This window comes from Brassica napus, chromosome A1 (genome assembly GCF_020379485.1).
Source record: "Brassica napus cultivar Da-Ae chromosome A1, Da-Ae, whole genome shotgun sequence".
NCBI classification, from domain to species: Eukaryota; Viridiplantae; Streptophyta; class Magnoliopsida; order Brassicales; family Brassicaceae; genus Brassica; species Brassica napus.
The window spans coordinates 667,808-681,019 of record NC_063434.1 but is presented as its reverse complement, the minus strand read 5'-3'; the positions used below and the strand labels follow the sequence as shown (position 1 = coordinate 681,019).

General features: G+C 29.8%; 1 protein-coding gene across 1 annotated transcript; it reads left to right on the top strand.

Moving 5' to 3' along the window:
- Window positions 1-434: 434 nt before the first annotated feature.
- Window positions 435-2,013, top strand: LOC106432527 (homeobox-leucine zipper protein HAT22). Its single transcript, XM_013873374.3, has 3 exons — window positions 435-1,092; window positions 1,189-1,268; window positions 1,358-2,013. The coding sequence occupies exons 1-3, from the start codon at window positions 640-642 to the stop codon at window positions 1,671-1,673; spliced, it is 849 nt and encodes a 282-aa protein (XP_013728828.1). The 5' UTR covers window positions 435-639; the 3' UTR covers window positions 1,674-2,013.
- Window positions 2,014-13,212: the final 11,199 nt, after the last annotated feature.

The following is a 13,212-nucleotide window of genomic DNA, read 5'->3' as shown; positions in this document are numbered from 1 at the left end:
TCAATATATAGTTAGGAAAACTAACATTATTAGATGTCACTCAAATTTCATATATATATTTTTTAAATTACACTTTTTAGGATTGAAAATAAATTATGCAATTCACATTACAGCTATAAGTGTGATGTAATGCATGTTTTGTCTAAATATTCTCGGTTGAAATAATTTTTGTTTTTCAAACCACGTATATAAGAAAATATGGCAAAATATCTAAAAGTATATAATTTTGATACGATAAAAGCTTATATACGAATTTATAGAATTGGAATAATAGTTGCAAGTGGGAATGCTCATTGGTCAACCTTTGTAAGTGAGAAAATAAAAAGGTAAGAGAACTGTGACATCATAAGTTCCCACATTTATTTTTTTCAAAAATACAGAAAATAACCTAAGCAAAATGAATACATTCCTTTGATCAATTATAGAGTTAATTATAATTATTAGCCACCCACCCATAAAAATATTAAAACAAAAAACCAAAAAAACCCCTCTCGTCTCCTTCTTAAAGGAGAAGCCTCTTCGTTTCATTTCCTTCCAATTATCTTCCAAACTTCACCAAAAGAATTTCTTGACAAACAAATTAAAAAGAAGCTTTGGTTATAAGAAGAGAAAGTTCGAAGATCATTTTATCTCCTTCAGATGGGTCTTGATGATTCTTGCAACACTGGTCTTGTTCTTGGTTTAGGCCTCTCACCAACACCTAATAACTACAATCATACTATCAAAAAATCTTTCACCACCGTTGAGCACCACTTTGATCCGTCCTTGACCCTAAGCCTCTCAGGTGAGAGCTACAAGACCAAGGCGGTTGAGATGACCGATGCCGGCGCCGGAGACCAGATTTTTCGGCAGACTTCTTCTCACAGCGGAGTCTCATCTTTCTCCAGCGGAAGGGTAAAGAGAGAGAGAGAAGTTTTCAGCGGTGACGGCGAAGAAGAGGCGGAGGAGACGACGGAGAGAGTGGTGTCTTCGAGATTAAGTGATGATCATGAAGACGAAGAAGGTGCTAGTGCTCGTAAAAAGCTTAGGCTCACTAAACAACAATCCGCTCTTCTTGAAGATAGCTTCAAAGTTCATAGCACTCTTAATCCCGTATGATATATTTAATTATTTACCTTTAATTAATCTAATCAATTTCTTCTTATTTACGTTGATCATTTCTTGATGAAGTTTTCTATAAAATAACAGAAGCAGAAACAAGTTCTTGCAAGACAGCTGAATCTAAGGCCTAGGCAAGTTGAAGTGTGGTTCCAGAACAGGAGAGCTAGGTAAATAAAATTTACTAAAATTGAAGAAATTTATTGTCCAGTTATTATTTTTTTGTTCTTCATTTTTTTTATCAATTTAAACTGGGCAGGACAAAACTAAAGCAAACAGAAGTGGATTGTGAGTTTTTGAAGAAATGTTGTGAGACTTTAACGGATGAGAATAGAAGGCTTCAAAAAGAGCTTCAAGATCTTAAGGCTTTAAAAATGTCTCAGCCTTTTTACATGCATATTCCGCCGGCGACTTTGACGATGTGCCCTTCTTGTGAGAGACTAAGCGGTGGTGGTGCTGGAGGAGGCGGAGGAGGTACGGTGGCGGTTGATGGAGAAACGGGGAAGGGAGCTTTCTCCATCGTCACAAAGCCTCGCTTTTACAGCCATTTCACTAATCCTTCTGCAGCTTGTTAATTACTTACTATTAATTTGTTTTTGTTTTTTTCTTTATATATATCCATTTAGAAATTAGTTAGTAGGTAATTCCCAGGGGAAAAGTCATATGTTAAAAATTGGGGAAAATGGGTAGTCTTTATAGATAAGACTCTTCAACGATCCTACTTTATTTTTCGGTGGGATTGTTGGTTGATGAAGAAAAAAATAGTTTGTAATTATAGTTTGCAATTTGTAGAGAAAAGGAAGAATATTAGTAGTACTTACTAATCCATCTTCTTTGGTTCTTTTCTTTAAATGTATTATTAGTTACGATGTAATTTTGCTTGTAGTAAACATGAATATTATATTTATTAATCTTTTACAACTTTGCAATGATTTATTACGTCTTCCTTAACAATTGATTGTTTGCTCATGCGAGTATAATGTTGATTTATTATATTTTCTATCATAAGCTTGGATAGTTCCGGATTAGAATTTAGGTTCACACTTACAACGACTTTACTATTAAACAGATCGCTTTGCTCTTTTTAAAAGAGTTTTTAAAGACTATTTCTAATTATGTTGGCTTTATTTTCACTCTAAAATACAATAATCCTATAATAAAATTGAGTTATACATTAATAATATTTTATTTTAAAGTGTAAAAATAGATTGATAAACAAAAATATATAGAGAGAACAATCCCATTTTTTACTTTGTTATAAAGTAAAAATAGAATATTATTATAATATTTTTATTTTAAATTATATTTTAAACTGAAAAATAAAGTGGGTTGGAAATGAGTTTTTAGATTTATTCTATTAACACGATGATCGTGTATATAGTTGTAAAAGTTTCCACTGAGATTAATAATTACAAAGTTTCCGATGGTCCATTGTTCTTTACTGGTCATTCATCTAACTGAGACACTGGTGCCAACTTGGTTTTGTTTTCAACCGTAGAACCCAAAAATGGATATATAATTGATTGAAATAAATTTCCCACCAAGAAATAAAACACTTATAAGTAAAAAGAATAAAAGATTGAGAATGTCAAAATTTAGAGAAGGTTAAAGGTGGTGATTAAGATGAAAAGAGAATGTAAATGTAGTAGTAAAAAAGGCCAAACAATCCCCCCCCCCCCCCCCCCCCCCCCCCCCCCCCCATTGAATCAGAACATTACTATGTTGATAACATAAATCGAAATATTATTTTAAACTAAACATTTTCAAATTACACATTTATATGGCTCCAGAAAATGATTTCATTTTTAGAATATCCAAAAGCAACATTTTTAATTATCATTTGATGGGTGTGAATGATTATAAGTGAGGGAGATAAAAGGTGTGGGGTTAGGAGGTTAGCTCACGTGTAATGAAATGATACATCTCCATAAACTTAACACTATTTATTCAACCAACAATAACAATAATAAATTATATACTTTCTTTCTCTCTATTTTATTTTAATTATCGTTTTAAGTTTATACATACAAATTAAAAAAAACAATTAATTTTATATATTTTTTATATAAAAACATAATTATATTTACATTTAACCATATTTTAACTAATAAAATTAATAAATTACTGAATAAAATTAATAAATTTTATATTGAAAGTAAACAATACTTATTTTGTAATGTAATTTTCTTTTACAACGATAATTAATACGAAACGAATAGAGTATAAAGTTTAAACGGTAACATAGACAAACTAGAGGAGCCATATGTAGTCAAATATTATCCATAAATTAAAAAAAAATATCAAACTCGAATAGAAAATTTTAATACCAAATATAAGAATTATACATCGACTTGTATTACCATCCCGTGCTTAGCACGGGTCAAGTTTTGTTTGCATTAAAAAAGTCATGCTTAATCTATTCACTTTTATTTTTATTGTTTTAATGACTGTTCTGATAAGATTAATATAATAAAAAATATTATTAATCATGTACGTAAATATACAATTTTTTTCTAAAAATTCCTAAGATAGTCGAAAATGCTCTGTTCATAACAAATAGATTAGTGAAATTGTCAAACCATAACAAACAAATTTGTAAAAACTATATTTGCATTATCATAGTTGTAGATAGTTGATACCTGTTTTCCTTCGGTTGAGTGTTATTTTTTTTTGGTTGTTGCTGCTGTTGTTTTCCACATCTTTAAATTTGAAAATGCTTAACCACCTTCGAGGCTACAAAAACATAATATAGAATTTTAAAGAGTAAGAGAGAATTATTTAGAAAAGAAGTAAGGATACAATTGTTTTCAGAGAATGCTCCTTCGTTTTGTCTGTAATTTGAGTTTATCTTTTGCTTGATTGTATCTTGGCCTGATATACTTCTTTCTTGTTAAAGCTTATTTTTTTTTTCTTCCCCCTACATTTCTGATTTTATTGGATTAAAGCAAGGCAAATAGTTTCCTAAAATAGGCAATAGAAAAAACAGATTTATAAATACTAATTTTATAAATAAAAGAGTTAGAGATACTTATTGTTACCTGACAACGCTTTAAAACAGGAGTAGACTTCAGATGCCATTTTCAAGCTGAAACAAATAATAAAAGAATATGACTTGTATGGATTTTCTTGCATCTGGCGAATATCTGAAAGAGAAAAAAGAAAAATAAGAAGCAATGCAGAAGAAGAGAGATGAAGAAGGTATAGAGGCAGTTTTAAATCGGATCATATTTTTGAACGTGGTGTTTATAATGGGAATTTTTTTAGGAATGTAGGTATTTGGAGTCACTGAAAACTCGGGACTTGAATGTGATTTTTAGAAAGATAATTTTGTATCAATATTTATTTTTAAATGTTTTTGCCACATGTCATATTCTGATTAGTTAGGTGACTTGTGCTTTAGTATATAAAGGATACGTTTTAGGGGGGAAAGGAAAACTAGAAATAAGTAGGGAAAGTGAATAATTTAAAATATTGTTGACAAAAAAAGAATTATTTAAAATATTGTTCTTGAAGATTTGAAGTGGTGAGATGCTCTGTCTTTAAGGGGTAAGGTGGGGCATGCTTCACGTGATTTTCTCTTCGTTTTTTCCTCTCGCGACCATGTTATTAAATACATTGCGGATTAATTATATGATTTTTCATACTTCATGGTACCTATATTTATTATACACGTATATTCCTTTTTATTTACTTAAAACATGAAAACGAGATGTATTTATTACCATATCTATGAAGACGAAATGTATTTATTAATATATCTACGTAAACGACTGCGAGAAATATTCAGAAAGTAATTACTCGATTCGTGAACACATGATGTAAGCTGCCAAAAAAAAAAAAAGAACACATGATGTATCATATTAATGAATCTTAACCAGTGTTCAAGCGTAAATGTATAACACTAGCGTGGATGCAGTTTATCTAAGCATAATAAATATGGAGTATTTTAAAACTGTTTTAATGCAAAATCTAAGCATAGTTTTTTTTTGCTGGAACACAGTAGGTAAATTATAGACTTATACTCTCTCTTTCTTGTCATAGACTTATACCCTCTTTATATACAAAAGATTGATGTTTTAGTTTCTTTTATATATAAATGATTGATATATCAGTTTCAAAAAAATAAATGATTGATATTTTACATTTAATTAATGTATTCTATTTTATATCTAAAACATAAATAAAATCTATAAATGTGATTAACTTTATTCAGAATCAATAAAATTAACAAAAACTAATAAATTAAAATATGTATTTATTTTATTAACATGTATGTAAATCCTAAAATATCAATATTTAAAATCTAGATGGAGTAATTAATAATATCATTGCAACGAACCGTTTAATTCTCAGATGTCATATGTGGTGCAAGATGTGCCGTATACCTAATAAAACTGATTTTGAATTTTTGATAACGATTAACATCTAATAAAATTATTTAATATACATAGACTGTGTGTAAAAGGACACCCCAAATCAAAATGGATATGCGGTTGAGATCGATCCACAAGTAATATGGATGTATGTTCTCAGGAGTACTATTTAATAGAATAATATTTATTTGGTTACAAGATAAATATTATTAAACAATTTTAAGAGAAAGATAATTGATTTTATCCGTGACTAATTTAATTTATAAAATTACTTGTATTATTAAAACATTTTACTATTAATTTATAGCTATTATAATTATGAATTAGACATAATATAATTATTATAGATTGTAATTTATTTTTATAATGCATATGTGATGACGAGCGTGTACCCAAGAACATAATAAGATTGGTGACCCTGAAATTGAACATAATAAGATTGGTGACCCTGAAATTATGGTGGTGGACCATTTAGTGATGAGATAACTTTCCGGAAAATCGGTGACTTTCTCGGAAACTCAATCTATTTTCACAGATTGATTCCCTTTTGGTGTCATGTTTTCTTATTTTATATTTTTCCTTTAGGGTATGATTAACCGTGGTCTTTTAACCGAAATTCTTAATTTATGATTTGATATTTTTTTTTATATTTTTCGGTTAAAATATGTCTCTTATATCTCTTATTTAAAAAACGGTTTTTAGCTAACTAAAAAAAGCTAAGAACATCCCTTATCTGAAACTAAGAACTTCAGTTAAGAGACTTGAGTTAATCAGGGTCTTAGGTTTGTTAGTATTATTACTTTATAAGAAAATTTAATCCAAATTCTAGTTTAACTCTATGATGCTTAATCCGTATTTCAGTGGTAGTTTTTTTAGTTTCCAGGTTTAGAATAATAATAACCGAGAAAACGCTACCCAAAATATAATTTATTTTCTTTTTTGATTGAAGTAAATATAAGTTTTTGCTTGTCTTTTTTTTTAATAAGGGCATCTTTGCTTATCCTTTTTTTTATCAACAAAAAAAAATGTGAACTATCTGTCAAATAGATTGTGAACTATCTGTTCTGTTGAAAACCACTTATCTACCGTTAGTCTTAAGTTTTTTTTTTTTTGCTTAAACCGTTGTTCTTAAATTGTTTTATATTTTTCTATAACTGTTAATTTTATGACAAAAATGAGTTCAAAAAAAAAAAAATTAGCACAGAATATTGGTTATAAACCAAACTTATCTTCTATGTAATTTATGTTCTATGTAATCTGTTACTATTTGAAATCAATAAAGCGAAGATGCTATAAAAAAATCTAACTTATCTATGAAAGCCATTTTACAAAAAAAAAGCCCCAATTTATCTGATTAGTGATTTTCTATAGATGATTTATTTTATCCCTTTTAGGCGTCAATTTTATCATATATTTAAGAGTGCCAAAATTTTTCAAAACTGTCTCTAGTACAGTGGCAAAAAATGTTTACAATATACTTATGAACCGGAGTATGAACCTGGCTTACGCATCTATAAAGTAATTATTTTTTCTTTGCTTTAGGCATGATATGATATGATGCTAGGCCACCACTGTCTGCATGCATATAGTTGAATCAGCAGAAACTATTGTATATTTTACTATAAGCATTTGACGACTTCAGACTTGGAAGATTATTAATCACTTTTCAAATATACGTGGTCACTGGTCATTGAGGGCATGTATTTTATTATGATACGAGTGTGTACTAAGATTAGTATCATATGTTATTAATTACTATACTTATGCAGGTGACTCGTTGTTCCTTTTAATGATTGGTAGATTTGCCTTACGTGTGCATGAACGTTATCAGTGTATTAGGAATTAGCAAAGACACGTGTCTATTGCTGGTTAAATTGTCGGTTTGTCGAATTCTTGTTCCGACTTTTCAATTGTAAGTATGAATTTGGTAGAAGACTCCAAAATAATAGTATTTTTAATTTCATGAATGTCAATTAGTTTGCTAAATTTGATATTTTGAAAAGCAAATTAGGAACTTAGGATAACAACTATCGTGTCATAGCTTTATACGCGTTATCTTTACCAAATATCAATATGATAGTATATATATATATATATATATACTTTTGCTTTATTTTGTAATAATTTAACCAATTATTTAGTTTGATTTTAAGTAGTAACTAATGGTGGCTATAGGAAATTCTTCATTTATTTTCTTTGTCCCAAAACCCATAGTCCTGACTCCTATATAATATCCAACTAGATTTTGATCTGCACTTAAAAAACGCTGATTTATTTTTAAATTAAATAAATTCTTCTAATATAATTTATATATAAGATAATATATAGGTTTGAGTATATTTATCCGGATACACTGAAACGTACCAAACTGAAAAAAACAAAATTAAGCTGAATCTCATAAATAACCGAGTATATCCTATATCTTTAGAACCAAAAAATAGAAACTGAAATGAGAACCAAATGAGTACTTAAAATTTTAAAATACAAATTATATACCTATAAATATTTAATTTCTAAATAACTAAATATCCTAAAAATACTATTTATAAACCAAATTATGCAAAAAATAATAATGACTCAAATATTTTTATTGAAATAATTAATAGTTAATCATTTATCCTATATTTTTTTCAAACAACCTAAACTATCCGATTTAAAGCGTAAGATATTTTACATTTGTGAAAATTCAATAAAGAGTATCATATGCGTTGTTAGAAGCTGTAAAATAAATAAAAATGTTCTATTTAAACCAGTCTTATTTTTACTAATTCCAATCCGTTTAGATCCATTTGATATTTTTAATGATAAGATTAATCATTTAGTTCATATATAAGAATGTAAAATCAAATTTTAATAATTGATTGCATATATAAGAATGTAAGATTAAATTGATGTTTCATAGTTGAATAATTGACATTAAGGTTTTTAGTTTCCAATTCACATAAAAATGAAAAATATTGTTATACGCTGGAGGAATCTCCATTACAACCTATATTAAACATAACTAAACCATTGAAAATTTTATACTATTAATGGAACTATATGTGGTTGATATATGGTGTTTTATACATCTTGTATATATGCTTTTAAATTGGTTTTCAAGTCTTTATCGAGTCTTCCTAGTCCTTTTGGAGTCATTACAGGTCTGGAGTTGCATTGGATGGGAGATGGACCAGCTGGAACAAAAGAGGCAGAAACAATGCAATTTGGTGGTTTTCACGCAGAACAGTCTTGATGACTGTTCCGGATAGCGGAGCAACCCGAGTGACTGTTCCGAGTGAGTGTTCCAGCGGCAGAGATTTTTAAGGAAACTACAACCTATTTCGGGATTTGCCCTAATCTCTCTATTTTCTCTCCCAGCCGCCTGTGGCTTTGAGATATCTCCTTTTTCTATTTTTCCTGATCATTCTACGCTATTCTAGACAGAAGAAAACCATTGGAGATTTTTGTGCTTTTGGATTGTAAAGGGAGAAGGCTCCATCTCTCTCACCATAGAGAAGATTATCCTGAACACTCTTTCTATCTCTTTTATTTACATGAAGTCCTATTCAGAATTGATCTCTGTGTTTTCTCTGTTCATGGCTGAGTAGTCAACTTGCTTAGTCTAGGGTGTTAGGGTGTTAGATCCGTGAGTTAAACCTAGATAAGTGAAACCATTGATTGTATTCATTCATATCTGTTCTTAATGCTTGCATTAATCTGGCTGCTTAATGTTAGATCATAGGTTTAACCTGTTCATTAACCGTGTAATAGGTTGCTAGATCTGTTATGAATGAGCCTAGCATCCCTAATCAGCGAAAGTAGATATTAGGGTGTTTGGTGAACCTATCGGACCTGATCTCTATTGCTTGCTGTCGCATCTTGATCCAAACGAGAGTTTAGGTATCAAGATCGATCAGCATAGGGAGCAGTACCACGACAGTGGGCTGTTCTACTTGAGTGATCCGAGTTCTAGACTTGCTCTTAATTAAACTTGAATAATTGTTTGGCTCACACTTGTTTAACACCCGATCAAACCACCCTAGGCTAGCATTTTTAATCATCTGAAAACTTTAATTCAATCTATTAATTGCTTGTTACGATTCCTCAACTTTAAAACCCCCATATTGTTTTAGCTTGATTCTGATCCCATAAAGATAAAGTGTAAGATTTGGTCTCTGTGGATTCGATCCTAAAGTGCTACATCGACATACCATTCGATTGTGGTAGTGTGCACATTAGGTTATTTGGTGTGCGTATACACGTAATATCAGTGGTAATGATCACGTCATGTGTAAACATGTTTGAGTAATTTGTCATATATTCATGGATATTTATTATTAGAATAATTATATAATAGATTATGGGAGAATAATAAACGAGTTTATTTAAATTATGTAAAATATTTTTATAGTTAGAGAAATATAAAGTGAGATCCAAAAAATATTTAAATCTAATGAAATGGTCTAACAACCTTGTTTAAATAGATTTTTTAAGAATCCTTCATTTTTAATAGTATAGATTCAGCGTAAATGTTATTTAGAGTTTTCACGCGAATTACAAAAAAAATTGATTTGTGCAACATAGCGGTTATATATAATGCATAATTTTTCATATTTATTAGTGAATCCAAATAATAGTTGTTAAACTATAAATTTTGTTTAAAATCTGAATTAAAATAACATTTTTCTATGAAACATAAAAATAAAAGCTAAAATGATACAATATATTTGAAACTGATGGAATATAACATAACTGCAGTTAATATATTTGGCGTAGAAAGATTAACCAATTAAAAAAGTGGCAAAATTATAGAGAGCTACTTAGACGAAGATCAAAATTTTGAAGCTAATCAACGTTGCTTGCTCAAGACGTCCTGAGAACGGACCATTGCGCGATTTTATTGATGACGCCGAATAAATTTCAATTAACTTTACATATATACAAGCGACCGACGATGGTATATATATGACTTTTATGTTTTTAGTCTAGTTTTAAAGGGGTATTATGTAAAGTTGTAAATAGTCTAAGGAACTACCTTAAACATCATGATTTATTTTCGAGACCTTGTGTTTAATTTTTTCTGGCATCCGCACATCTAAAACATCGACGATAAGCATATGCTTTTGGAGTTTTGAGCTACACATATTTATGCTAAAAGAACATATCAACAATAACCAGGTTTTTTTCTAAAAAAAAAACGATAATCAGGTGTAATATAACGTTTTTCTGTAAAATTCAAACAAAAAAGAGTATATAGTAGTTTATACTTTTATGACCGCTTTTTGCTATCCGGAATATATATTGAACTATGAAATTTATCCATAATTATTATAATGATTTCAGAGAAGCTTGTAATTCGTTTTAATTTGCAGGACTTGTTGGTTTAGTATAAAGCTTAAGTTATTATTTCTGGTCAAGAATATCTAGAAAACAAAAGATATAAAGTTCGTTCCAACTAACAGTGACCACATGCTGTCGGTTAACTAGTAATCTAATAATATAAGTTGTATAACGCTAATATAAAAGCCAATATATTAACATATATACATATGTATGCATTACTTAATTAGTGTTATTGTCGAGAAAATGAGTTTTAATTTTTCCATAAAAGAGAAAGAAGAGATGAGACTGCTGAATAATTGGAACATAGTAGATTTACTAGATGCGGCTCATAGCATGTGATAACATATAATATGATTAGTCAAAAAGCAAAATATATGGTAGTGTATGCCCATTTTGCTTCACTTGTGATGTGCCAAGTTAAAAGAACTTTGAACCCTTTTAAGTAATTGATTGATGCATAGAATGTGGAGAACCATGTGATTTTGTCCCTCCTCCTCCGGACTCTCTGTCAATTCTACAACAATCTCTAGCCTTTTGTTGTTTTTATTAAAATATATTAATTTTGGTATATTCATACTTCCTTACATAATTTATCTAATATAACCTAAGATATCAAAGTTGTTTTTGATTTTTGGCCAAAATTAATCAAAACTACAAACTGTACTGAAATATAGAATATACAACTATATAGAAACGAAATCTTGGTTTAACTATACGAGTAGTTTCTTGGAGTATAGGTTAAACCGGAGGCAATTTTGTACTGTGCAGTTTCTCTGTTTCTTATTGCATATAAGGAGCTTGCATCGTTAATCTAAGTATCATAGTTAAAAGATTTTTAAATATTTAATTAGTTAATCATGAATCACATTTTTGGGTATAAGAGAAAGGCCTATTTAGGTAGAAATCAAAATTCAGCGTGGTAATTGCATATCTATGCATTTTTTTTAATTATTTGCAGAACCAAGTAATTTGTGTACTGATTTGCCAATCTGTCCTTGAGCTGAGACGTATTTAATGATCTGCTACCGGGGTTGAGAAACAAAATTGATTTTTATTACAAGTGAAGAGGAAGCATAATCAATGAACTAAACCGGTTACATTTGAGATACTTGAAGTACTTAGATATTAAAACCGGATATATGTTCAATGGCGGCCGAAACCTAAAATTGCATTTATAAAACGGAAATAACCGGTTACAAATATATGTTACTGGAGTAGTTTATTATTGTTAGATATAAAACGATGATTTTTACATAGATTAGTTTTGGTGATCCGGAAGGGATCAAATAATGAGATTTTGCAGACATATTTTTCAGACAGAACTAAAAAATGAGATTTACTTTTACAGAGAAACAATATATTGAAATATGAATTGTATCAAATCTCTTTGGATTTTTGCAGGAAAGAGAATCCCAAAAAAAAATCTCATTTAAAAAAAAAATCTCTAAACCGCAGAAAATAATACTACCTTGCTCTTATCGAGCCTTTTGACGGCGACCCGATCGCCGTTAGATTTGTGGATGGCAACGTAAGTATACCCGAATTGACCATGACCCAACAACTTCCCGATGCTATACTGCTCGTGGAAGTCTTTGGCATATCCAAACTCGGTACGCTTCCCGCAAGGGACGGACCCGGTTCTCCGCTTGGTGGTTGTTGAGGGCTTGTCGTTGTTGTTTTCCGGAGGAGGAGGAGTCTTATTATTAGACTTAGGGTTCTTCTTGTTGTTGTTGGTCTGACTACTACTTCTTCTGCTGCTGCTGCTGGTGGTACCAGTGACTCTAATTGGGGAGAAACACACATCCATGATGGCGCTTAAGATTAAACTAACAAAACGATTCAAAACGAGGAATACGGTCGATGATGGATTTGGAAATGGGAGTTGGGATTATTCATTTTAATAAACAAAAATGAAAAAGAGAGGAAAGGAGGAGGACAAGAAAGAGAGCGTTGAGTTGGTCAAACACAGAGAGCGAGCAAGTAAGTGAAACACATGTCCTTTAATTTACTTTTCTTATAGTATTAGGGACACTTTTGGTATTACTTCAAAATGTACAGTACCTTTACCACCTACCTAATTACCACCTATAACTTTACTATCTAGTGCAATTTCCCTAAGAAAAACAACATCCAATTTGTTTTTTTATTCTCTCCATTTTAATATACATATATTTTATTCAGTCAAAAAATATACATATATTTTATATGGTTTTTGTCGTTTTATAACATATAAGGTTTTCACATAAGGTTTTCACATATGTAGGTAACTTAATCTTTATTAAAAACCGCATAACTAATTAAATTTTTTAATATTTGCATTTATAATATTTATATTATTATTTAATATTATTTTTGAAAGAAATAAACTTTTATTATATGTGTATTGATATAAAATAGAGGGAGGGGTAATTTGGAA